We start from the raw sequence: 27,580 nt of genomic DNA on the forward strand, positions 1-27,580 counted from the left end.
AAATATATAAAATTTATTTACCCCTGGCCCCGCCCCTAAACCGACCCTCTGACTCCGCCCCTAAACCGACCCCTGGCTCCGCCCCTAAACCCCCTGACTCCGCCCCTAAACCAACCCCTGACTCCGCCCCTAGACCGACCCCTGGCCCCGCCCCTAAACCAACTTCTGACTCTGCCCCTAAACCGACCCCCTGGCTCCGCCCCTAAACCAACCCCCTGACTCCGCCCCTAAACCAACCCCTGACCCCGCCCCTAAACCTGCCCTGACTCCGCCCCTAAACCTAACCATCACGTGGGTTTAGACAAATGTACAAATTCGTACGAGTGAATTCGTACAAATTAGTCTTCTTTTAATCACTCGTATGAGTTGGTCGTGAGAGAGCGTTGGTTTGAACTGTGTCCTATGCGAGTAAAAGATGGGATTTTTTGTGCCAGTGTAAACGCAGTGTCTTTGAGTTTCCTTTAGTTCATGATGACGCTCTAATCACATGATGTTGCTTTGCTAGGTGTAAGAAACACAACGTCCCCATTGAAAAGATCTACAACAAAACCCAGCGGGACAAGTTCACCTGGGCCATCCACATGACGGACGAGAACTTCCAGTTCTGAGCATCTCTCTGCTTCTGTTATTATCTTGGGCTTTTGTTTTCGGTTTATCTGTTGTGTAACATGATGATAATAAAACGTCTAGTTTGATCACTGGTTCGTGTGTGATTGACAGCTGACATTCGTCTTCTAATTTGCATTTCACACGGTTTCATGTGAACTCGTCAAAAAATACTGCTAGTTTTTTGCCATACAGGTCTTCAATATTTGATGATGCGCTCTGGTTTTAAACGAGGGTGAAGCTGTGTCTCTGAATGTGGACGTGCCGAAGTCTCGAGGGATCGAGGAGTTTCTGTCTCACGATCGACTGCGTTTCTCTCGGTGTCGTCAGTGAGTCGGGATCAGCTGGAGACTGCAGTGGGATTTGGCCCGGATTAGGCTTTGCTCTGAGAAGGAACGGCTGGGAATAATAAGGGATCCGCAGTGTGTGTGTGTGTGTGTGTGTGTGTGTGTTTCCTAATATCGTCTGTAACACTGAAAAGCGGCAACTAAAGAGTTAATCAGGAGAAATGCTCTCATGTGAAGCACCACAAATTATTCAGACACAAGATATCTTTGTTTTCACTAGTGTGTGCGGGACACTATAGTTCGTTTATGTAAGTGAGGAGAGCAAAGTGAAGTGTATATATAAAAAAGTATTCATACCAAATTTGACACTTTGAGCTGATCATGTTTTAAGTGTTTTTTCTTTAATAACTAATGCAGCTTTTTACACCACAGACTGAACAACATGAAGCATTGCTTGGTAACTGGTTGAGCTAAACTGGTATTATCTAATTGTGTAGTTAAATTTAACAGCTGACAGATATTCAACATAGCGAATAAACTACTGAAATGTTGGCGGTGTCTGAATAAATGTTGGTTTGACTGTAAACTTCTCGACTGCTCACACACGTTCAGACAGATGCTAGTGTTCAGCTTCGCTAACAACCAATCACTCGTCTTCCTCTGTGATTTCTATCCTCTGACTCCGTTAGATTTAGTTTAACTGTGTTCGACTGTATTGAAGCTGCTTCTGTTTCTCTAGAGGCTTCAAATTGGTCAAAAACCCCTTTCCAAAGTCAGCCGTGTCGGATATCCACCATCTTAGACTAATATGCATTTATTTAATTAAAATAAATTCCCCTACAAAGTTCAACGCTATCCTCACACAGTTTGTGTCCGATGATCCTGTAGTTCAGGGCTTTTCAATCTTTTATATCCATGGAGCTCAAAATATGATCATCCTAGCATTTAAAGACATCCATCTTTTACAAACACACAATTTATACACTGAAAAATGTATGTTGTAAATCTAATTAAAAGTTAATCTAAAAGGTGCATTATTATATATTTTTCTATGTACTGTTAAATGTATTTAATTTTAGTCTATATATATTTTTATTTTTATTTTACTAGAATTTATTTCCTTATTTATTATTTTATTTTAATATAATTTATTTCCTTATTTATTTTTTAATCTAAAAATCTTATTTGGTTTGACTTTTTTATTTTTATCAATTTTTTTAAAAATGCGTTTTATAGTTTTTTCACTAACACTGTTTTATCTAATTTACTTATATGATTTTTTTATATGATTTTTTTTACATGTTTATCCTATGTTAATGTTACGTTTTAAGCACTTATTTATTTTTGATCTAATTTAATCACTTATTTTAAGATTTACATTTTTATGGTTCTATTTTAAAATTTAACATTTAAGCACTTTATTAATTTTGATTTATTTATACATGTATATCATTTATTTACTTAATTTTATATTTATTTTTTACAGTTTTTCAGTGGATTTTCCATGGACCCCTGTGTTTTGTGTTAATTAATTTATTAATTTATTTATGAGTGAGTTCGCAAGTAATTTGCAGCCAAACTATCCTGAAATTTCGTCCCAAATGTGGGCGGGGCTTGATTCTGTCTGTGGGAGTTGATTGGATGGTTGTGGTTTGCTGTTGGCTGATCTCATGTGATTGACAGCTTGCCCCGCCCTCATCACCAGAGAAGAGAAGAGATGCTGCAAGAGGAACTTATTCTGATTCAAGATTACTAAAACAATGATGATGTGCACCCATATATATTTTAGAAGAAACAGTGCAATATTTCAAGGTGAATTTAATACAGCTAAAGATTTATTCGACCCAGTTATTTCACCTACATTTATTTCTCTGAATCTGCGAGTGTCTGGCAGCTTGACATCATGTTTGTTCAGTAATTGTGATTCAGGGATTGCAGTGAAAATGACATTAGAGATGTTGATTATGTGCCCTTTGACCCTGCAGGGGTTCAATAATATCAACGTTAATCTTTTTTTCATTACGCTGCCCTGATTAATACATGTTTTTTTTAATTAAGGCTTGTTCTCGGTCGTGACTCTCCTGCTGGTCGTGTGTTTATGCAGTTTCTGAGTCCCATCTGGACCATCAGTCGCTGCGCCACATCAAAGCGCTTGGGAAGAATGGCGGGAAAACAGCACAATGTCCAGGATCATCCGCACAGCCGGTGATTGACACTTAGTGTTTCTGCTCCACAGGAGTCGATGAGGATCTGATGAACAGCGGCTCTAAACTCCTTCATGTGGTTTCTGAGGCAAAGTGCTGATTTATTCAGAGGAACAAAGAACAAACACAACTGTGGTTTATGATGCATACTGAGAGTTTGTGTTCCGCTGCTCTTTCAAAAAGACTGTCGCTTTTAGTTGAGGCTTTTCGTTCTATGATCCCAAACGTAACAGGGAATTGTATCCCTTAAAACTCATCTTTGATCACCAAAATTACATATTTAAACGTTTTTTCCTTGAAAAAACATCTTCATGCCTTAAAATATCTTGACTGTAACTCGACACCCTTGCCTCATTTAGTATGCGCGGTTCTATGAATATGCAAATGAGCCCCGCCTCCACTCACTCACTCACTCACTCAGAGATCCACTGGTTGACGATCACACGTTGATCTGATTGGTTACAAGGTAGTTTGTGACGTCAGAAACACCAGCGATTTCAAAGCGTGTTTTTGAGACTGTCTTTGGTTCACTGCAGTTTTGAGGAGAAAATACTCAGCAATGCTGTCGACTTATGAATTTACACATGGTTTGTGTTAAAGCATATTAAAAACACCACATAGACATATAAACAAGCTGGATTTGCAAAATAGGGGATTTTATTTAAAGTTGATATTTTATAATGTTAGCGCACAACTTTTTTTCCGTGGAACATTTTTTCTTGAAACGTTTTTTAAATGTTACTAGTTTCAGATTGTTCATGTTTGCAAAATGATCAAATGAAATGTTCCAATAACATTTTAATAACTACATGTTTTAACCGTTCAGAGAACATTTAGAAATCACATTTTAATAGATTAATGTGAACATGTTTTTTTAGCTGGAGTTTCCTTTGGTTTTCAACGTTTCTTTTTCACATCAAATGCAAACCAGTCTTGTCAGATTTGTTTCTTTAGATGCACTAAGAAGTGAAACGCATGTTTGACCTTGAGATTGCGTTTGGCCCTCAGGTTCTAATTCAATTTCCATCTGGCTAAAGCTCTTCATCTTTCTTTTGTATTTCCAGAACGCTTCTCTCTCTGTAATCAGTCGTCTCAGTTGCGGCACAGGTTTTCCGAACAAGGATTTTTCCCGCTGTTTATCCGGCGGATTAGTGGCAGTCTGGCAGTCGAGACTCATAACAGACCTCCTCTAGGTTTGCTTCTGACTGTCGTCTTCACTGATTTTACTGTGTAAATGAGCCTCAAACTGGGGGCGTTTCATAGTAAAATCATTTATCAAACTAAAACCTTTTCTGCCGCCTCCAGACGTTATATTTAGTGGAAATCCATTTATCCGTAAATGAGACGAGCAGAGCACAACTAAATTAAGCATCTCATTTTAAAACGGGCGAAAAGTTTGTCTTGGAAAATTAGTCTTTACAGAAGAAGCATTAGATTTCGCACCGTTTGTGTGAGTTTGGTTTCAGTGTCTGTCAGTGGCAGTCTGCCATTGCATATTTAACGGCACCAAGCTGTTTTTCCTCCTGGTTTTCTCCTTACTGAGGGATGAGATGGAGTTGTGAACGTTACGGGCCGTGTAACTCCAGCAGCTCGTCTCTCAAATCAGCGTTTGTTTACATGTGTTCGTTTGTCAGCGCAGCAGATGCACAAACGTTTACAGCTGTTACAGTCGCTTCATCAGCTGCTCATGAAGTGAGAACACGGATAGATGAGGGACAGCTTCTCCGATGGCTTTGGGTTCATCCCGGCTAACAGGGAACGTTCTGGGACCAATTTCCCAAAGGCGACCAGACAGCAACATAGTGTCGGCCCAGATCCGACCCACATCTGGAATGTGTGGAATCCACATGTGCCGGATCTGGGCCGACACTGTGATGCTGTCTGGGCACTGTGAGCCCAAGGGTAATTGGTTTACAATAAACTCCGGCGTACAAAGCTTTGGGAAATGATTGTCTAAAAGTTCCGACCAAACTTTCTTCCAGTAACATTAATAGAATGTTCATTCAAACTTATTTGGTTTTAAAGAATGTTCTCATCGTTCATGGAACATTTTTAGTCTATCTAACATTTTTTAAATGTTAGTTTCGGAATCTTCAAAGAAAATGTTACTTGTTTCGGAATCTTCAAAGAAATGTTACTTGTTTCTGAATCTTTCAAAGAAATGTTACTTGTTTTCGGGATCTTCAAAGAAATGTTACTTGTTTCGGAATCTTCAAAGAAATGTTACTTGTTTTGGAATATTCAAAGAAATGTTACTTGTTTTCGGGATCTTCAAAGAAATGTTACTTGTTTCAGAATCTGTCAAAGAAATGTTACTTGTTTTCGGGATCTTCAAAGAAATGTTACTTGTTTTGGAATATTCAAAGAAATGTTACTTGTTTTCGGGATCTTCAAAGAAATGTTACTTGTTTCGGAATCTTCAAAGAAATGTTACTTGTTTTGGAATATTCAGAGAAATGTTACTTGTTTTCGGGATCTTCAAAGAAATGTTACTTGTTTCAGAATCTGTCAAAGAAATGTTACTTGTTTCGGAATCTTCAAAGAAATGTTACTTGTTTTGGAATATTCAAAGAAATGTTCCTTGTTTACGGGATCTTCAAAGAAATGTTACTTGTTTCGGAATCTTCAGAGAAATGTTACTTGTTTTCGGGATCTTCAAGGAAATGTTACTTGTTTTCGGGATCTTCAAGGAAATGTTACTTGTTTCGGAATCTTTCAAAGAAATGTTACTTGTTTCGGAATATTCATAGAAATGTTACTTGTTTTGGAATCTTCAAAGAAATGTTACTTGTTTCGGAATCTTCAAAAAAATGTTACTTGTTTCGGAATCTTCAAAGAAATGTTACTTGTTTTGGAATCTTCAAAGAAATGTTACTTGTTTTGGAATCTTCAAAGAAATGTTACTTGTTTTGGAATCTTCAAAGAAATGTTACTTGTTTTGGAATCTTCAAAGAAATGTTACTTGTTTAGGAATCTTCAAAGAAATGTTACTTGTTTTGGAATCTTCAAAGAAATGTTACTTGTTTTGGAATCTTCAAAGAAATGTTACTTGTTTTCGGGATCTTCAAAGAAATGTTACTTGTTTTGGAATCTTCAAAGAAATGTTACTTGTTTTGGAATCTTCAAAGAAATGTTACTTGTTTTCGGGATCTTCAAAGAAATGTTACTTGTTTCGGAATCTTCAAAGAAATGTTACTTGTTTCGGAATCTTCAAAGAAATGTTACTTGTTTCGGAATCTTCAAAGAAATGTTACTTGTTTCGGAATCTTCAAAGAAATGTTACTTGTTTCGGAATCTTCAAAGAAATGTTACTTGTTTCGGAATCTTCAAAGAAATGTTACTTGTTTCGGAATCTTCAAAGAAATGTTACTTGTTTCGGAATCTTCAAAGAAATGTTACTTGTTTCGGAATCTTCAAAGAAATGTTACTTGTTTTCGGGATCTTCAAAGAAATGTTACTTGTTTTCGGGATCTTCAAAGAAATGTTACTTGTTTTCGGGATCTTCAAAGAAATATTACTTGTTTTGGAATCTTCAAAGAAATGTTACTTGTTTTCGGGATCTTCAAAGAAATGTTACTTGTTTTGGAATATTCAAAGAAATGTTACTTGTTTCGGAATCTTCAAAGAAATGTTACTTGTTTTGGAATCTTCAAAGAAATGTTACTTGTTTTGGAATCTTCAAAGAAATGTTACTTGTTTTGGAATCTTCAAAGAAATGTTACTTGTTTCAGAATCTTCAGAGAAATGTTACTTGTTTTCGGGATCTTCAGAGAAATGTTCCTTGTTTCGGATCTTCAAAGAAATTTTACTTGTTTCAGAATCTGTCAAAGAAATTTTACTTGTTTCAGAATCTGTCAAAGAAATGTTCCTTGTTTCGGATCTTCAAAGAAATGTTACTTGTTTCGGAATCTTCAAAGAACATTCAAAAGCAACAATTCGTAATGTTTGCAACATGATACAATGATGAACCTAGAACCTTGCCTTTGAGAGCATTCGTTTTCACAGCTTAATGGGAACGGTGGGAAAAGGTTCTTAACGCATCTTCGTTAGCTGGGATGTCATGTGACGAACCTCTGATCCTCGGAGCACAAAACATGGGCGTCTTTGAAGCTCGCCTCAGTTCTGGATGTATTTTTCATGACGCTGTGTGTTTTTGCACCATCCATTTCAGAAGAGCAGCTAATTATCCATTCTGGCCTAATAGCAGACATGGTGTCTAGTTTTTGCTCATACATTTATTCATAGTATCTCATAAAGTCACTGTCTTTCTCTGATTAAGGAAAGGTTGCTTTTAGAGGAAGTCGTGTTATTTTCCCGCATCACAGACGCATTCTGAGCTGGATTTAACCGGTTCTGTAAACCTGTCTGTTCTGGCTCAATCAGATCAGCGACCTCTGACCCCGACTGACCGTCACCGATGCTCTTCTGAATCCTCTTCTGGACCTTCAAACCCATTGAAAAACACATGGCTCACTTCACCCAAAAAGATGAAGAATTACATTTTTTATTGATTTGAGGAGTGAAATATGACCTAGAAATAAATTTGTGAAATTCACCCTGTAAGCAGAAACATGTTTAACCCTATAAAACCAGTGCAATATTCGATATGTGCATTTCTAAGGCCTCTAAATAATCAACATGATCACAATGTTTGTTTCACACAATCTCCTCCAGTTCTTCTGTCTCTGATTGATAGTTTAGACTCTTTTATCAAGTAAAAGTCTTTTAGTGTCATTTTTCAATCGTCCTCCTTCAGCTCGAGCTTCTCGTGTCTTTCTGTGTCAAATCTGCTCTAATTTTATCAAGTAAACGCAAGAATAACTTTGATATTTTTAGTAATATTTCAACAGGACTGAACGTCTGTGCTTTACTTGATTATCACACATAATTTTATTATAAAAATCATGAGTATCAAATATGATCCTCAGGCTTTTGAGGAAGGGTTATTTGATCATCTTTCAATCATTATTGAATTGCATTATATGTTTTAAAATTACAGAGCTTTGATCATAAAGCTAAGCATTTAAATATCAAATATCACAATATCATTACTAAGACATATTGTTGACAGATATTAATATTTATATGCATTTTATGTCAGTAGTCTGTTAAAAAGATCTCATTGATTTACATTACAAGCATCAGAATTTCTTATAAATCTGCACCAAACTGCATATATTTTGCCCAGTTTGAGCTGGTTTTCCTCCATATTCTCACTATATCAGTGATATGAGCCATAAAAGCCTGATTTTCTTTTGTTTTAATTTTGTTGAAAGGATCAGGAAACTGTTCCATTTCATATATATATATATCGTCGCAATCGCAGTCGTTCAGGTGTTTTAAGGCCCACTGAAGTTAAGGCGGGACATATTGCATGACTCCTCCCCCTTTCAAATAGCCAATAGCGTTTAGTTTCCCTCACAGACTGACAGCACCACGGAAGCGGATCCGAGCGCTGATGATACGCTGGATTCAATAGTAGAGATGAGAATAAATTCTAGCCATTTCATTTTTAACCAACGTACAGTTGGAAAACGGAATAAAACTGGAGCGTTTGAGCAACCGAACACACACACTCCGGCTCATAATGCTCTGATGCGTCGACGCTCGCTGTGGTCAGGCGGTGTTTATAGCAAAGGGGGCGGAGCTTCAGATTCTAGAGTGCATTTGATTGGACAGAAGATGTGATGAGAAGCTGAAGTCATAAAAATCCCTGATCCATTTTAGCGGTTTTGAATGCTTATATCTCCTAAATGCAAATTTTGGCTTTGTTTTGGAACATGCCAGCTTATTCATAACCTTAAAGCTGACATATTCATACTAAAAGCTAAAAAACGTTGACATTTTGATTTCAGGGGGCCTTTAAAGCCTCGCTGGTTTCCGCCGGTCTGGTTTTCCTCGTGTGTCTTTATTGACCCGTGTTTATCATGTTTATCCTGCAGTATGTTCCTCTCTTAGCTCCTGTAGATGTGTGAAGCGGCCACTGTTTTCCTCACTCATCTCAACACATATATTTTGGTCTTGTCAAGTGTGTGCAGGTTCCCTGATGGTTCGTGGGTTTGGCTGGTAGACGGACGCCCACTCGCTCCTGCAGGACAATCAGGGTTTCTGAGAGAGAGAAGATGTTTCTGCTCGTCTGACACTGGTAATCACATTCCTGCTCACAGTCCTGCACTGTAAAAAAATACGGTAAATTTAAGGTGAAAAAACGTCAACTGTGGTTGCCAGAAATTTACCGTAAAATATATAGTAGCAACATTTGAGGTTTTGCAGCCTTAAAGATGCAATGTGTACATTTTTAGTGGCATCTAGTGGTGAGGTTGCGTATTGCACCCAACAGAAGTTACGGTGGTCGACAGGAAGTGATGTCGTCGTCTGAGACAGCAGAGAGTAGACATTTAAACGAGGTTTCTTTACAAAAGATAAATTAAGAAATTATGTTAACTTAATTATTCAGTTAAATAATATGTTATTGCAAATATTATTGTAACGTGTTCATCATTGTGTCAGTGTTTTATTCGCTGACTTTAGCAGCTTCTTTACACGAAGAACAACATAGTGACGAAACGAGTTTGTCCGTTTAGGGCCACCGTAGAAACATATCGATGTAAGCGGACCTCCGGTGTGTGTAGACAGAAACGACTCGTTCTAAGATAATAAAAACATAGCGGTTAATTAAGTAAGGTCTTTATACACCACTGAAAACATAGTTATGTATATAATATTGCATTTCTGTCAACAGATCCTCCTAAATATTACGCGATGCACCTTTAACTTAAATTTACAGTAATAAACCGTTATCCATTATCTGATATAATGTTAATTTACAGATCTATTGAAGTACTAATATTGGTTTTGTACGATTGTAATACACTGACAACCACCAATCACAGTGGAGATGAGAGTCACATGATGAATCAAAGCTCATCACAAGCTGAGAAAGATAATACTGATATATAGAAGCTGCACAGTGTCATTCTCACACACACACACACACACACACACACTAATTAACACACATGCATTTTAAAAATGCAATAAACATTAATTTAACAACATTAAATGCAACATAAAACCCTAATGTACATAACTTATTAGAAAAAACTAAGAAAACTATAAAGAAACAGTTACTTCAACAAAAATACAACAAATGTGAAGCGTCACGCAATTGTGGGAATGTCAATTTACGGTTTATCACTGTAAATTATACAATGACTTGTTCTTTTTCACTACCAAATTTTTTTTTTTAGATCTATCATAGTTATTTATCGTATTTAGTACGGAAACTTACTGTTAACAGCTTTTCACCATAGCATTTTTACAGTCTTTTACCGTTAAAATCGTAATCATTTTTGTACAGTGTGAAGCCCGAACCCTCCGGAAACACCCGAGCTCAACTGCACGTCGAATAAGAAATGACAAATAACCAAATAAGCCACACCTGAGCCGCTTCAGCAAAACAACCCATCAGCATACATCGTGATCTATAAAAACACTCGTGCATGAATTAAAGATGAGGTTCTCCAGCAGTAATTGAACACCCAGTGGCAGGCCATTATACAGCGTTCGTTAATATCTGTGATGATGTCACCAATTAGCCTTTAAAGGCACATTTACAGTAAACAGCTCTGATACTATAGTAAATGCTATTGAGTTCATGATGTGGATTCATATTCCACCTCCTCCAAATGCCTCTTGTTTTTTTTTTACCTTATGAAAAGTTGGAATACTGAAGTCTATGCATAATTTACATTACGTACACTGTAAATCATTTTTGGTATATCCATGCATGTACATGATACTTTCAAAGTATTCAGAGAATAACATTATAGCATGATGCATGGCCAAAAACACAGTATCCTCCTGTACCGTTTCATTATATAATAATAAGAGCATATTTGCATGATATTTAAAAGTGAATCTAGATTTTAATGACTGACTGACTTACAGTGTGTGTTCACTGCTTTGAAGTGTTCAGTGGTTTTCTGACTAAATGTGAGTCGCCTAATTGTTTCAAAAGTTGCGTGTCATTAAAATGAAATACAAGAGAACTAGAGTAAAAAATTCATAAGATCTGAAACAGCTTACAGTCAAAACAGGACCTTAATGTACGTGCGTGTTTTCTGCCTTAGAAAAAACCCTGTGCTGTGAATGTCATAATGTGAAACTTATAATCACACAGACTGCTTTTATTCACCTGTGCGCCTTTATATGTGATCACGACACACACACACACACACACACACACACACACACACACACACACACACACACACACACACACACACACACACACACACACACACAGTGACTCATAAGATCATGGTGATTGAATCCGAGTCCTGCGGTTCGATCCGTCAGAGATCGCGCCCACAATGCGCGCCCACGACTGCGCTCAGCGGGGAGTTCGATTCATTTGAGCAAATCAATTCATTCGGGCGATTCATTTCAATGAACATATTCACAGAGCGGTCACTGAATCTCTTGATTCATCACTCAAATCAAGTGTCTTTTTGATCTTTGTAGTAATATTGCTGATTATAAATACGTTTTTGATTAGATTATTTGGATTAGACTACATTAGACGTTGTGTTCCAAGATAGGTTAAAGTCCCCTTGTAATCAATAATTCTTTCCTTTAAAACAAATAAATGTCCTTTTGCTTAATGCCTTAAAAATATATTGAATCTAACTCGACCCTTGCCTCATTTAGTATTCGTGGTTCTCTGAATATGCAAATGAGCCCCGCCTCCACTCGCTCAGCTCAAAGATCCACTCGTTGATCTGATTGGTTACAAGGTAGTTTGTGACGTCAGAAACACCAGCGATTTCAAAGCGTGTTTTTGAGACTGTCTTTGGTTCACTGCAGTTTTGAGGAGAAAATACTCAGCAATGCTGTCGACTTATGCCTTAAGACAAACCATGTGCAAATTCATATTAAAAACAACATATAGACACATAAACAAACAACTTTAAAAAATGGATTTTCACCACAGGGGGACTTTAAAAAAACAAAATTAACATTGTTCTAGTATATATATATAATTAAGTTAATAATACTAGTGATATTAGTTATTCCAGCTATTGTTAACAATATTTCTCACAGTTTTACTGCTAAGTCAAACGATTTACATGCACATTGAGAATCATTTCAACCGAATCATTTAAAAGAATTGGTTCAAACGAATGACTCGTTCGCGAATCAGGCTTCACTAGCGCGAGAGCGGCGGAGATTCTCCTCAGATTGGAGTCAGATATGAAAGGTGTCGCTCATACAATCATACTCTCTGTATTTATTCTCTTTCTGGACTCTTAAGCCTGATCCTGAGGATGTAATGACAAGAAAAGCACATTAAAGAGCGGATGTGAAACTTTAACGCGTTTAACAGTCTCATTTTCATCACGAGACTCGTCAGTTATACGAAACTTTCTGTTTTTTGTCAGATGATTTATTAAGATGTTGTTTTTATATTCTCTTGTCATTCTGCTTTCCTCTGGTAAGTAACTTTGTGGTTTTCATATCTCAAAATGTTATGGAAGCTTAAATATTCCAGAAGATATTGTATTTATGAATACTGAGTTATTGAGGTTATGAATCAGATGCAGATGATCGAATAAAAAAAATAAAATTTCTGATTTGAAGATTTTAACCCAGCTATCAAAAATTTGTTTTAAAAATATTTTGCTAACGTCCCCATTAAGTTATATATATATATATAATATGTATATAGGCTATATAACGTTTTATATATATAATATATATATATGTATATATATAGGTGTGTGTGTGTGTGTGTGTGTAATTTTTTTAGTGTTCTTTAAACGTCCAGTTTTTTAAAGGTTTTGAAACGTGAGAAAGGGAAAATTCCATTGAATTCTTTTAAAAACATAATTAGAACGTTAGAGAATGTTTGGAGAACAATTAAAAGTAACAAGTATAACATAAAAAAGAACATTATTTGAATGTCCTACTTAAACGTTTAAGGAAAAAAACGTTCCATGAATAATATTTTTGTTGCCAATATTTTGAGAACATTATTAAAGACCAGATAACTTTGAAAGGTCGTTATTGGAAGAATGTTTGTTCATCACAGAACCTCATCAGAACGTTCCTTGTTAGCTGAGAAAGATATTCTCAATGACAGTCTCTGATGTGATTTGTGTGTGTGTGTCCCTGCAGTGAGTGTGTGTGTGCTGAGTGTCAGTGCTGGTCCGGTTCTGCTGGACAGGAGTTCCCCGTGTCAATCCCAACTCAAACATCTTCACGCCAGACAGCAAGTGACGGTCCAGATCCCACCCGACATCTCAGGGCACTGGGTGTCCGACAGGTGAGGAGCTCAACACCTGGGCTGTGTCCCAAATCACCCCATACACCCTTAAATAGGGCACGATTTGAGGGGACAGCCATTTGTAGTGGTGTCCAAAACCATAGCGGATGTTATCGAGTGGCGAGTGCACTCATTCAATCCCATAATCCACCGCCATAACGAGTGTACAACTGATGTACTCTCATTGGCTAGAGAATACCCATAATGCACTGTAAGGGTGTTTGAAATCGTTCGCTTGTTTGCATTCACTCCTTCGAGTGCAGTGATGTTGGGAATAGTGAATGAGGGTTTAAGGGGCGATTTCGAACACAGTGAGAAAATGTAAACTAACTGATATCATCACTGGTTCAATAATCACATACAGTCCCTGACAGCAACATAGTTTCGGCCCAGATCCGGTCTTGAATCCACATGTACCGGATGTGGGCCGGATCTGGACCGACACTATGTTGCTGTCTGGGAATGTTATGTTTGAACATTTCCTTTTACAGACCAGAAATTTTAATACTGGATGAAGCCATGTTCAAGTTTGATGTTGTCGACATATTATTGTTTTTTTTTTTACAGAGAGGATTTTGTATTTCTCTTTCTATCATTTTATAAATTATAAAACAGTCAACAGCCAGAAAAAAAATAAAAAATGTTACCATGTTTTTAGGAGTAAAATGTTGTACAAGTCAGGCAAATGACCTTCAGAATATAGATATGAATAAAACTGTAAAATTCGGTGTGTGTAAAGCTGCTTATGTGGAGATTTCTGACTCTAACTCACCACCTTATAGAGTGAGTGTGTGTGTGTGTGTGACAGAGTGTGATAGTGTGTGTTTTGTGAGTGTTAACTGTGTGTTGAGAGTGTGAGTGTGAGAGTAAGTGTGTGTGTGTGTGTGTGTGTGTGACAATGTGATAGTGTGTGTTTTGTGAGTGTTGACTGTGTGTTGAGAGTGTGAGTGTGAGAGTAAGTGTGTGTGTGTGTGTGTGTGAGACAGAGTGTGATAGTGTGTGTTTTGTGAGTGTTGACTGTTTGTTGAGAGTGTGAGTGTGAGAGTAAGTGTGTGTGTGTGTGTGTGTGTGTGTGTGAGACAGAGTGTGATAGTGTGTGTTTTGTGAGTTTTGACTGTGTGTTGAGAGTGTGTGTGTGTGTGACAGAGTGTGATAGTGTGTGTTTTGTGAGTGTTAACTGTGTGTTGAGAGTGTGTGTGTGTGTGTGTGTGTGTGTGTGTGTGTGTGTGATAGTGTGTGTTTTGTGAGTGTTGACTGTGTGTTGAGAGTGTGAGAGTAAGTGTGTGTGTGTGTGTGTGTGTGTGTGTGTGTGTGACAGTGTGATAGTGTGTGTATTGTGAGTGTTGACTGTGTGTTGAGAGAGTGTGTGTGTGTGTGTGTGTGTGTGTGACAGAGTGTGATAGTGTGTGTTTTGTGAGTGTTGACTGTGTGTTGAGAGTGTGTGTGTGTGTGTGTGTGACAGAGTGTGATAGTGTGTGTTTTGTGAGTGTTGACTGTTTGTTGAGAGTGTGAGTGTGAGAGTAAGTGTGTGTGTGTGTCTGTGTGACAGTGTGATAGTGTGTGTTTTGTGAGTGTTGACTGTGTGTTGAGAGTGTGTGTGTGTGAGACAGAGTGTGATAGTGTGTGTTTTGTGAGTGTTGACTGTTTGTTGAGAGTGTGAGTGTGAGAGTAAGTGTGTGTGTGTGTGTGTGTGTGAGACAGAGTGTGATAGTGTGTGTTTTGTGAGTGTTGACTGTGTGTTGAGAGTGTGTGTGTGTGAGACAGAGTGTGATAGTGTGTGTTTTGTGAGTGTTGACTGTGTGTTGAGAGTGTGAGTGTGAGAGTAAGTGTGTGTGTGTGTGTGTGTGTGTGTGTGTTGAGGGAGGGTGTGTGTGTGTGTGTTGAGAGTGTGAGTGTGAGGGTAAGTGTGTGTGTGTGTGTGTGACAGAGTGTGATAGTGTGTGTTTTGTGAGTGTTGACTGTGTGTTGAGAGTGTGTGTGTGTGTGTGTGTGTGTGTGAGACAGAGTGTGATAGTGTGTGTTTTGTGAGTGTTGACTGTGTGATGAGAGTGTGTGTGTGTGTGAGACAGAGTGTGATAGTGTGTGTTTTGTGAGTGTTGACTGTGTGTTGAGAGTGTGTGTGTGTGAGACAGAGTGTGATAGTGTGTGTTTTGTGAGTGTTGACTGTGTGTTGAGAGTGTGTGTGTGTGTGTGTGTGTGTGTGTGTGACAGAGTGTCATAGTGTGTGTTTTGTGAGTGTTGACTGTGTGTTGAGAGTGTGTGTGTGTGTGTGTGTGTGTGTGTGAGACAGAGTGTGATAGTGTGTGTTTTGTGAGTGTTGACTGTGTGATGAGAGTGTGTGTGTGTGTGAGACAGAGTGTGATAGTGTGTGTTTTGTGAGTGTTGACTGTGTGTTGAGAGTGTGTGTGTGTGAGACAGAGTGTGATAGTGTTTGTTTTGTGAGTGTTGACTGTGTTGAGAGTGTGAGTGTGAGAGTAAGTGTGTGTGTGTGTGTGTTGAGTGAGCTTGTGTGTGTGTGTGTTGAGAGTGTGAGAGTAAGTGTGTGTGTGTGTGTGTGTGTGTGTGTGTGTGTGTGTGTGTGTGTGTGTTGAGTGAGCTTGTGTGTGTGTGTGTTGAGAGTGTGTGTATGTGTGACTGATGTTTTCTTTCCACTAGTCGCATGTTATGGAAGCAAAACTGAGCAGTGCATGAATTAACACTAGTTTTGCCTGAAGTGTCTGATTATATAATAAAAATACGAATAATCTTCGAACATGCTAACATAAAGTGTGTTAATATTATCATTATTACTGATTCCAGCTGTGAGGTTCGACCCGGCCCAGAATTCCTCACTCGCTCCTACAGCTTCTACCCGAACCACACGTTCGATGCGCTTCAGTTCTACTACGAGGACAGCCGGTGTCGTCAGCCGAGCTACAGCCTGCGGGTCCGGGGCGGCTTCGGCCCGGCTCAGGCCTCCTGGCTAGTGCGCGGGGCCGCGGCGTGTGAGTACCGGCTAACTACCGTAATGCTGCGGTGTCACGGGCCGGCGTCGGCCGAGCTCCTCCAGCGGCGCCTGGATCCGGCCTGTGCGCGGCAGATCCGGCTGAGACCCGGCGAGTCGTTCGAGATGTGGGCGGAGCCTCTCGACTGCACCCGCGGGCTCGACTTCACCATGCAGGAGCTACGGCTGATCCGCGTGGAGCGGCGCGGTCGCCATGGCGACGCCGGTGGACGGGTGGAGGAGGAGCTGTTCCTCGGAGACGTTCACACTGAGCGCGCTCAGAGGAGACTCCACCAGCCCTCGGGCTACCAGACCCCGCTTCACAGCGCCAAGGTCAGAGAACTCGCGTCTGCGCTGATACATATTGATGGATTTCATTTGAATGTGTTCTAGAGCCACAGCTGAGCGCAGAGCATTAATATTGAGAGAGTGTGAAGAGGCTGTGTCACACACGTCATCTATGCACTGCATAGAGAATATAGTGCAGTAGAATAAAAAAGAACATCTGTGTAAATGCTGGGTTGTTTTAACCCAAATTTGAGTCAAATAAAAAATTTAGTCCAACGGCTGCCATATTTGACTCAAATTGGGTGAAAACAACCCAGCATTTTTTAAGTGCGTAATGTTGCTGTTTGAGCATGAAAAATAGAATAGAATATAGTGCAGTAGAATAGAAAAGAACATAGACACAATTTTTCAGCTGTCTTTAGTGTGTACACTAAATATGGTCCAAAATATGGACGAACCCAATCATTGGGTTAAAAATTGTAATAATTTTTTAATCCAACGGCTGGGTTTGTCCATATTTGACCCAAAGTGGGGTTAAAACAACCCAGCATTTTTTAAAGTGTGTAATGTTGCTGTTTGAGCATGAAAAATAGAATAGAATATAGTGCAGTAGAATAGAATAATAAAATAAAAATTTCAGCTGTCTTTTGTGATTTACACTAAAAATGCTTTACAAATATGGTCCAAAATATGGACAAACTCTACCATTGGATTAAAAATTGTTATAATATTTTTTAATTTAAACTTTGTCCATATTTGACCCAAAGTTGGGTTAAAACACTCCAGCATTTTTTCATTGTGTAATGCTGCTGTTAGAGCATGAAAAAGCTTAATTTGAATGTGTTCTGAGCCACAGCTGAGCACAGAGCATTAATATTGAGAGTGTGTGAAGAGGCTGTGTCACACACGTTGTCGCAGTGCATAGAGAATATAGTGCAGTAGAATAGAGTCTTTAGTGTGTAATGTTGCTGTTCAAGCATAAAACATAGAATAGAATATAGTGCAGTAGAATAGAAAAGACATTTTTTCATCTGACATTAGTGTGTACAGTCTAAAAATGCTGAGCTGTTTTAACCCAAATTTGGGTTAAATATGGACAAACCCAACCGTTGGGTTAAAATTTTAATACTTTTTTTTAACCCAATTGCTGGGTTTGTCAGCATTTTTTTTAGTGTGTAATGTTGCTGTTTGATAATGAAAAGCTCCAGTGCTTCTCTATATCAGTGTCAGTGTTTCTGAACTCCTGAAACGAGTTTCTTCCGGGAACGAACACGTCACAATATTCCTCATTATAATAATTAATACGCAGAATAAAGCGGCGGGGCCTGGTTGAGTTAGTTAATAGTGTGTTAAACTGGCGGTTATGGTAAGGGGCGGGACATTTCCCAAATACACTCGAAGCGCTCGACCAATCACAACACACTGCTCCAGCCGACCAATCAGAGCACAGTGTGCTTTTCAGGAGGAGGGGCTTCATAGAGACAGGAAGTAAACAGAGCGTTACTGACAGACTGGGAAGAGAGGAGCCGCAACAATGGAGAATATGAGGAAAATAATCAACATTCAAGCAGGAAAACCTGTTCGAGTAGAGCCTGAAACAACATCAAGACTTTAAGGGCAGAATAGGTCCTCTTTAATTCATGTAAACATCAGTCACCTGTCACATCGAGACAGTTTTCATCATCCAATCAGTTCCTCATGTTTGATATCCAGTCTCGTCCTGCACATCCTTCTCATCGAACATCCCGTTTGAAACGCTTGAATTTATTTGTTTCTCGTGACCTTAAAAAGTTTTTGATCTCAAAATGACTTCAAACAATTTGAAATAAGATCAAACAAGCATTAAAATTAGTTAAAACAACTAAAAATCAAGATATTTCTTATTTTAATTCTCTTTTTTTTTTGGAGAACCATGATTCATATGGTCTGTAAAACCGGGATAAATGAAGAAGAGTGATTTCTAAACCTGGAAAAGTCATGGAAATTTATATAATCTTAAAATGTCATAATGAATACAAATTTTTCTACAAATATAAATTCTACAGTATTTTATCGGGTAGATAATTAAATATTTTTCTTTCTTAATCCTTATCAGTAAATCAGAAGCGACTGGAAAAGAGTGAGAATCCTGAAAATTATTCAGCTCTTAAAACTGAAACTCTTTGTACAAATTTTAAAATACACTCTTGGTTTCTGTAAATTAAAAAAAATCTATATTTTCAAACTTGAGATGATTAAAATACGATTTACAAGAAAATACTATTTCAGTCTTTCTACTGCAAAAATTCATGTTTAATCCAAGGAAAAATATTTCCATTTTTTCTTCACTGTAGGAGTCCGAAAGCTTGAGAACCACTGATATAAAGTCTTCTGTACACAAATATCATGCATATGCACGTGATTTATGAACTGTATGTAGCCGAAGCATCATGAACTGGTGTGTGTGTGTGTGTGACTGCAGTTAATATGTGTATCTGAAAAGCAAAGCAGAACACAGAAACACTCGAGTGACAGACGTTCAGTCCGAGTTAAAATAAAACCCGGCAAACCTAAAAAATACATGAAGCTTTTGACAGAAGAAATGATTAATGCATGAAGTGCCGTGTTCACAGAAGTAAAAGTCTGTTTAATACATAACATTGTGCTTAATTTGGGACGTGACGTGGTCTGATTAATTCATGCGTGCCGCCGGCAGTCACGGCCGTCATCGCATCACCAATTCATCCGTAATTTCACTTCGGTATTACCCATCCGTTCGGCAGCTCTGTCTGAAACTAGATTGATGCATTTCCCATCATGCCGTTTAAAGAGTGTGATTTGAGCCATGTCGGCTGTGCTGATCCTCCATCGGCTTCAAAGGGAATGTGGGAATGGTGTTTGCGGTCGGGATTGGGTCTCGGCGTGCGCCTACGGCTCGACACCTGAGAGAGAGATGAGCTTTTTCTGATGGATTCATTTCTTTCATGTGCGCGACTCCCCACCGTCGCCAAAAGAGGCTGGAAACATGTAATGCAATGTTAATGAATTCTGGTTCAGGCTGAATAATTGATGGGCAGGACGACTCTAGTAAGCAATGGCAACTGATCCAAAGTCAAGCACACACACACACACACACACACACACACGTCCCGTGAGCTCTCTGATTGATTGCGATTAAATCACGGCGCGCTGAGAAAGCCGCTCTGTAATCGGATGACGTGAGGCTCTGAAGGCATTATAATGTCCAATGACAGAGTTATGATCCAGAACTGTCCTTGTTTCACTTTATGCGTTTGACTCTGTAACATCCCTGAAGGCTTTATGTGCCGTTACTGCTATATTTGATTTCATGCATTGATCTTGTAAGCATTTCCACTTTCTGCTGCTCTCTACTAATTCTACTGGTGATGTTATGTTGTTCAATAAGTTTTGTTGAAACAGTGTCATACAATGCAACACTGATCTGTGATTCTGAATAACTGTATGAATTAAATATAAATGGAATCATATTAAAGGTAATTTTTATTTTATTTTATTAACATTAATGAAACATATGGCAACAGTTTATGAGGCTGCTGTCCCTTTAAGAATAAACGCATGGATATACAGTCAAACCAACATTTATTCAGACACCAAATATAATCTATCGTTTTTTATGTGTTTTTTTTCACTAGTGTGTGCAGGACACTATAATTCATTTATGTAAGTGAGGAGAGCAAAATAAAGTAAACTGTGACATATTATACCCAAAAATCCTTCATACAGAGACTACCAGTAACATTTATACAAATTTAAGACTAAAAATGATTGGGACACTTTGAGCTGATCATGTTTTAAGTGTTTTTTCTTTAATAACTAATGCAGCTTTTTACACCACAGACTGAACAACATGAAGCATTGCTTGGTAACTGGTTGAGCTAAACTGGTATTATCTAATTGTGTAGTTAAATTTAACAGCTGACAGATATTCAACATGATTGATATTGATATTTCACAGGTTTTGATCATCCTTCTGTTAGACTGAGTTCTTGTCATATTTTATTAACTTTTTCTAAACTATGGTGAATAAACTGTTTCCAGCACCAAGCCTATTAATTTACACCCACAATGTACAGGTGAAACTCGAAAAATTAGAATATCACGCAAAACTTCATGTAATTCAGTAATTCAGATTAAAAGGTGAAACTAATATATGTAGTATATATAACTATATACATATGCATGATTATACTTTTCAGAGGGCCGACATTTCTGTATTTAAAATCCTTTTTTAAATTGATTTCATGTAATATTCTAATTTTTTGAGAATTTGAATTTTGGGTTTTCATAAGCTGTAAGCCATAATCATCAAAATTATAACTTTTGCATGATATTCTATTTTTCGAGTTTCACCTGTAATACCATATTTAGGATTTAGCATAACATTTTTGTTAACCTTTTACCATATGTATTAGAGTATGGCAGTATCATCATATCGTGAGTTCAGTTTCGTGACGCGTGTCGAATCGTGACATGAGGGTTTCGATACACCCCTAATCATGAATGATTGACAGTTACGAGTGAGTTACTCATCCGCATCTGTTCTTCCTCTCAGAGCGATGACCGAATCTGCCAGATCGTGGCGTCGGCCGATCTTCATCATCCTCCGGTTCTGCCGGGCCAGGTTGAGCGTCCGGTGCGTCTCGACGGGCACTGGGTCAGTGTTCGGTGTGAAGCTCGACCCGGCGTGCTCTTCCTCACCCGCCGGCTGGCCTTCCACGAGCACACACACACCTGGGAAGGAGAGTACGAGCACTTCTCCGACCCCGTCTGCCGGCACCCCACCTTTAGCATCTCAGCTAGCGGACGCTACACCCGCGGGGACCCGTCAGACACCGTCATGGGCGCCGTGGAGTTCACCTTCACCGGTACGTGACCGATGACGTCTGAGCACAGGTGAACACTGAGAGAAATCGTCAAACTTCCCCTGATGATTGAGTGATTCCTCACACTAACACTTTACAATAAGCTTTCATTTATTTAAGGAGTTCACTTCAGAATAAAAATTTCCTGATAATATACGCATCCGCACGTCATCCAAGATATTAATGTCTTTCTTTTTTCATTCGAAAAGAAATTAAAGGGGACATATTATGACTCTTTTCACAAGATGCAATATAAATCTATGGTGTCCCCAGAATGTGTGTGTGAAATTTCAGCTCGATATACACCCCAGGTCATTTATTATAGCTTGTCAAATTTGCCACTTTGAGCAAAACATGCCATTTTTGTGTGTGTCCCTTTAAATGCAAATGAGCTGCAGCTCCGCCTCCGTTTAGAAGAGGGCGGAGTCTTTACACAAGCTTTATATACTCCAGCAATAACAAAACACACCAATCTCACGCCTCTCCAAAATGTGTTCAGCCGGAATCGTGTGTGTGAGTGAGTGTCTGTGTGTGGTGGGTGAGTGTGTGTGTGTGGTGAGTGAATGAGTGAGTGTCTGTCTGTGTGTGTGTGTGTGTGTTTCGGGTGAGTGAGTGTGTGCGTGAGTGAGTGTCTATGTGTGTGTGTGTGTGGGTGAGTGTGTGTGACAGTGTGTCTGTGTGTGTGTGTGGATGAGTGTCTGTGTGAGTGAGTGTGTGTGTAGTGAGTGAGTGAGTGTGTGTGTGTGTGTCTGAGTGTGTGTGTGTGTGTGGTGGATGAGTGAGTGTCTGTGTGGGTGAGTGAGTGTCTGTGTGTGTGGGGCTGAATGAGTGAGTGTGTGTGTGTGTGACTGAGTGTGTGTGTGTGGTGAGTGAGTGAGTGTCTGTGTGTGTGGGGGTGAATGAGTGAGTGTGTGTGTGTGTGTGTGTGAATGAGTGAGTGTGTGTTGGGTGAGTGAGTGAGTGTCTGTGTGTGTGGGGGTGAATGAGTGAGTGTGTGTGTGTGACTGAGAGTGTGTGTGTTTGGACTGAGTCTAACCTCTCGTCCTCCTCCAGTGACCCACATGACGGTGACTCCGATGGACGCTGCCACGACGTCTCTCCTGAGTGTGTTCAGCGGGCGTGTGAGTGTGTGTGGCGAGGGCTCGTGGGAGCGTGGCGTTCCTCAGGACGTGACCTCGACCGGCGGGTGTGTGGCGCTGGGGATCCGCTTGCCTCACACCGAGTACGAGCTCTTCACCATCGGCCAGGACTCCTCAGGACACACTCTGCTCTACAACGGCCAGAGACCCACCAACGGCTCCAGTCCGGACCGGGTTGAGCGCCGGCCCACGTCTTACCAGCCGCCGCTGATACGCTGTGATCCGCAACACGCGAGTCGAGAGGGAGATCAACACTTCAGACTGAGCGGCGCGAGCCACACACAGATCATCGTCGGATTCGTCGTGTCAGTCGTATTACATGTGTTTATGCAGCTGGATTTCTAAGGAGAGACTCTCTTTATCACCGTTTGCACTAGTTGAAGCTGCTTTATATGTTTTAAACACTGATCATCGTAAAGGTGAGCCGACTAAAAACCAAAAACAATGTGAGCATCCAAACTGCATCCAACAGACTCAAAAGGGAACGGTTTGATTTGACATGCATGCGCACTAACAGTTCCTGTTCATTCTGTACAGTCACATTTACTTCAGCTCATCATATATTATTTAACTCAACGATTAGTTAAAATAATACCATGCTTGAGTTTCTCAGAAGCTAGATCTCTGAGGAGAAAGACCAATGCCTTGTCCAAATACACACACTTGTAGTCTTCCATTCACGCGACAGGAATTAAGTGCGCAAGACTGTCACATGTCTTAAAAATGCCACAGTGCCCTTAATGCACACTAAACCCACACTACGCTGAGCGTATCCCATCATGCATTATGTTCGGGAACTCATGTGCCCTGAAATCCTGAGACATCGAGGAAAACATTCACTGTAATTTAAACGAATTAGATGCATATAATTTGGTAGTAAAAATAAAGTGTTGCACATTTTCTTGGTGCAAAGATTGTGTATGATTGTGTGTGAGTATGGTGTGTGTGTGTGATTGTGTGTGAGTATGGTGTGTGTGTGTGATTGTGTGTGAGTATGGTGTGTGTGTATGATTGTGTGCGAGTATGGTGTGTGTGTATGATTGTGTGAGAGTATTGTGTGTGTGTATGATTGTGTGTGAGTATGTTGTGTGTTTATGATTGTGTGCGAGTATGGTGTGTGTGTATGATTGTGTGCGAGTATGGTGTGTATATGATTGTGTGTGAGTATGGTGTGTGTGTATGATTGTGTGTGAGTATGGTGTGTGTGTATGATTGTGTGCGAGTATGGTGTGTGTGTATGATTGTGTGAGAGTATTGTGTGTGTGTATGATTGTGTGTGAGTATGGTGTGTGTTTATGATTGTGTGCGAGTATGGTGTGTGTGTATGATTGTGTGAGAGTATTGTGTGTGTGTATGATTGTGTGTGAGTATGGTGTGTGTTTATGATTGTGTGCGAGTATGGGGTGTGTGTATGATTGTGTGCGAGTATGGTGTGTGTATGATTGTGTGCGAGTATGGTGTGTGTGTATGATTGTGTGTGAGTATGGTGTATGTGTATGATTGTGTTCGAGTATGGTGTGTGTATGATTGTGTGTGAGAATGGTGTGTGTGTATGATTGTGTGTGAGTATGGTGTGTGTGTAAGATTGTGTGTGAGTGGGGTGTGTGTGTGTATGATTGTGTGTGAGTATGGTGTGTGTGTATGATTGTGTGCGAGTATGGTGTGTGTATGATTGTGTGTGAGTATGGTGTGTGTATGATTGTGTGTGAGTATGGTGTGTGTGTAAGATTGTGTGTGAGTGGGGTGTGTGTGTGTATGGTGTGTGTGTATGATTGTGTGTGAGTATGGTGTGTGTGTAAGATTGTGTGTGAGTGGGGTGTGTGTGTATGATTGTGTGCGAGTATGGTGTGTGTGTATGATTGTGTGCGAGTATGGTGTGTGTATGATTGTGTGTGAGTATGGTGTGTGTGTAAGATTGTGTGTGAGTGGGGTGTGTGTGTGTATGGTGTGTGTGTATGGTGTGTGTGTATGATTGTGTGCGAGTATGGTGTGTGTGTATGATTGTGTGCGAGTATGGTGTGTGTGTATGATTGTGTGCGAGTATGGTGTGTGTGTATGATTGTGTGCGAGTATGGTGTGTGTGTATGATTGTGTGTGAGTATGGTGTGTGTGTGTGTATGATTGTGTGTGAGTATGGTGTGTGTGTATGATTGTGTGTGAGTATGGTGTGTGTGTATGATTGTGTGTGAGTATGGTGTGTGTATGATTGTGTGCGAGTATGGTGTGTGTGTATATGATTGTGTGTGTGTATATGATTGTGTGTGTGTATGATTGTGTGTGAGTATGGTGTGTGTGAGTATGGTGTGTGTGAGTATGGTGTGTGTGTATGATTGTGTGTGTGTATGGTGTGTGTATGATTGTGTGCGAGTATGGTGTGTGTATGATTGTGTGTGAGTATGGTGTGTGTGTGTATGATTGTGTGTGAGTATGGTGTGTGAGTATGGTGTGTGTGTATGATTGTGTGTGAGTATGGTGTGTGTGTATGATTGTGTGTGAGTATGGTGTGTGTATGGTGTGTGAGTATGGTGTGTGTGTATATGATTGTGTGTGTGTATATGATTGTGTGTGTGTATGATTGTGTGTGAGTATGGTGTGTGTGAGTATGGTGTGTGTGAGTATGGTGTGTGTGTGTATGATTGTGTGTGAGTATGGTGTGTGTGTGTGTGTATGATTGTGTGTGAGTATGGTGTGTGTGTATGATTGTGTGTGTGTATGGTGTGTGTATGATTGTGTGCGAGTATGGTGTGTGTATATGATTGTGTGTGTGAGTATGGTGTGTGTGTGTATGAATGTGTGTGAGTACGGTGTGTGAGTATGATTGTGTGTGAGTATGGTGTGAGTATGGTGTGTGCGTATGATTGTGTGCGAGTATGGTGTGTGTGTATGGTGTGTGTGTATGATTGTGTGTGAGTATGGTGTGTGTGTATGATTGTGTGTGAGTATGGTGTGTGTGTATGATTGTGTGTGAGTATGGTGTGTGTGTATGATTGTGTGTGAGTATGGTGTGTGTGTATGATTGTGTGTGAGTATGATGTGTGTGTATGGTGTGTGTGTATGATTGTGTGTGAGTATGGTGTGTGTGTATGATTGTGTGTGAGTATGGTGTGTGTGTATGATTGTGTGTGAGTATGGTGTGTGTATGATTGTGTGTGTGTATGGTGTGTGTGTATGATTGTGTGTGAGTATGGTGTGTGTGTATGATTGTGTGTGAGTATGATGTGTGTGTATGATTGTGTGTGAGTATGGTGTGTGTGTATGATTGTGTGTGAGTATGGTGTGTGTGTATGATTGTGTGTGAGTATGATGTGTGTGTATGATTGTGTGTGAGTATGATGTGTGTGTATGATTGTGTGTGTGTATGGTGTGTGTGTATGATTTTGTGTGAGTATGGTGTGTGTGTATGATTGTGTGTGAGTATGGTGTGTGTGTATGATTGTGTGTGAGTATGGTGTGTGTGTATGATTGTGTGTGAGTATGATGTGTGTGTATGGTGTGTGTGTATGATTGTGTGTGAGTATGGTGTGTGTGTATGATTGTGTGTGAGTATGGTGTGTGTATGATTGTGTGTGTGTATGGTGTGTGTGTATGATTGTGTGCGAGTATGGTGTGTGTGTATGATTGTGTGTGAGTATGGTGTGTGTATGATTGTGTGTGAGTATGGTGTGTGTGTGTGTGATTGTGTGCGAGTATGGTGTGTGTGTATGATTGTGTGTGAGTATGCTGTGTGTGTATGGTGTGTGTGTATGATTGTGTGTGAGTATGGTGTGTGTGTATGATTGTGTGTGTGTATGGTGTGTGTGTATGATTGTGTGTATGATTGTGTGTGAGTATGGTGTGTGTGTATGATTGTGTGTGAGTATGGTGTGTGTGTATGATTGTGTGTGTGTATGGTGTGTGTGTATGATTGTGTGTATGATTGTGTGCGAGTATGGTGTGTGTGTATGATTGTGTGTGAGTATGGTGTGTGTGTATGATTGTGTGTGAGTATGGTGTGTGTGTATGATTGTGTGTGAGTATGGTGTGTGTGTATGATTGTGTGTGAGTATGGTGTGTGTGTATGATTGTGTGTGAGTATGGTGTGTGTGTATGATTGTGTGTGAGTATGGTGTGTGTGTATGATTGTGTGTGAGTATGGTGTGTGTGTGTAGGCCTATATTGTACAACATTTGTAACTGTTTTTATCGCATAATTAGAAGCAGAACAGTGTCTTATGTTATAGTTACATATGACTTCTGTACACACATGTAGATATTTATTTTAAAATGCAAAGTATTGAAAATATAATAAATAAAAGCTCTGTAAACACTATAAGTGTGTCTTATCGAGTAATCAAAAGTTCTACACACACTTGCAGTCTTTACGCCTACTTGAACACTTAGAGGAAATCCGTCATGCTAGTAGACAAGTGGTCGAGTGTGTGTATTTGGACAGGCATGTCTTTATCACCAGTTGAAGCTGCTTTATATGTTTTAAACACTGATCATCATAAAGGTGAGTCGACTAAAAACCAAAACAATGTGAGCATCCAACGGACTAAAAGGGAACGGTTTAATTTGATTTGACATGCATGCGCACTAACAGTTCCTGTTCATTCTGTACAGTCACATTTACTTCAGCTCATCATATATTATTTAACTCAACGATTAGTTAAAATAATACCATGCTTGAGTTTCTCAGGAGCTCCAAAACAGAAGATTTCATAGAGAATCACCCCTGTAAATATTCCAGACGTTCTGAAGCCTGTAAACTGCAGTAATTATGGGATTGCAAAGGACCTGAATGAAACCTTGTCTCACGATGTCTGAATGAAGCTCAACACAGAATGAACTCTGTTATTGCCTGTGACTCTTACCGTTTTAATCT

The 27,580-nt window shown here is 39.5% G+C and overlaps 2 protein-coding genes across 5 annotated transcripts in view; both read left to right on the forward strand.

Annotated features, from left to right (window-relative positions):
- The window catches only part of top1mt (DNA topoisomerase I mitochondrial), a 26,223-nt gene extending 25,530 nt beyond the window's left edge, over nt 1-693 (forward strand). For all 4 annotated transcript variants that reach the window (XM_077218594.1, XM_077218585.1, XM_077218575.1 and 1 more), the window contains one exon: nt 506-693. In XM_077218594.1, the coding sequence (XP_077074709.1) occupies nt 506-608 (103 nt within the window). In that variant the 3' untranslated portion in view covers nt 609-693. The remainder of the gene's footprint in view (nt 1-505) is intronic.
- Nucleotides 694-12,348: 11,655 nt separating this feature from the next.
- Nucleotides 12,349-23,616, forward strand: LOC143714221 (protein APCDD1-like). The gene is made up of 5 exons (XM_077205300.1): nt 12,349-12,593; nt 13,277-13,424; nt 16,224-16,740; nt 21,269-21,581; nt 22,632-23,616. The coding sequence occupies exons 1-5, from the start codon at nt 12,554-12,556 to the stop codon at nt 23,060-23,062; spliced, it is 1,449 nt and encodes a 482-aa protein (XP_077061415.1). The 5' UTR covers nt 12,349-12,553; the 3' UTR covers nt 23,063-23,616.
- The last annotated feature ends 3,964 nt before the right edge of the window (nt 23,617-27,580 follow it).

This window comes from Siphateles boraxobius, unplaced genomic scaffold (genome assembly GCF_051911475.1).
Source record: "Siphateles boraxobius isolate OS27281-9 unplaced genomic scaffold, OSU_SipBor_1 12, whole genome shotgun sequence".
Classification (NCBI taxonomy): Eukaryota; Metazoa; Chordata; class Actinopteri; order Cypriniformes; family Leuciscidae; genus Siphateles; species Siphateles boraxobius.

Bases quoted from the DNA above. Each gene is read 5' to 3' on its own strand.
- LOC143714221 (XM_077205300.1), top strand. From the start codon at position 12,554: ATGTTGTTTTTATATTCTCTTGTCATTCTGCTTTCCTCTG. The intron at 16,741-21,268 runs GTCAGAGAACTC...TCTTCCTCTCAG, and splicing joins CCCCGCTTCACAGCGCCAAG to AGCGATGACCGAATCTGCCA. The intron at 21,582-22,631 runs GTACGTGACCGA...GTCCTCCTCCAG, and splicing joins CGTGGAGTTCACCTTCACCG to TGACCCACATGACGGTGACT.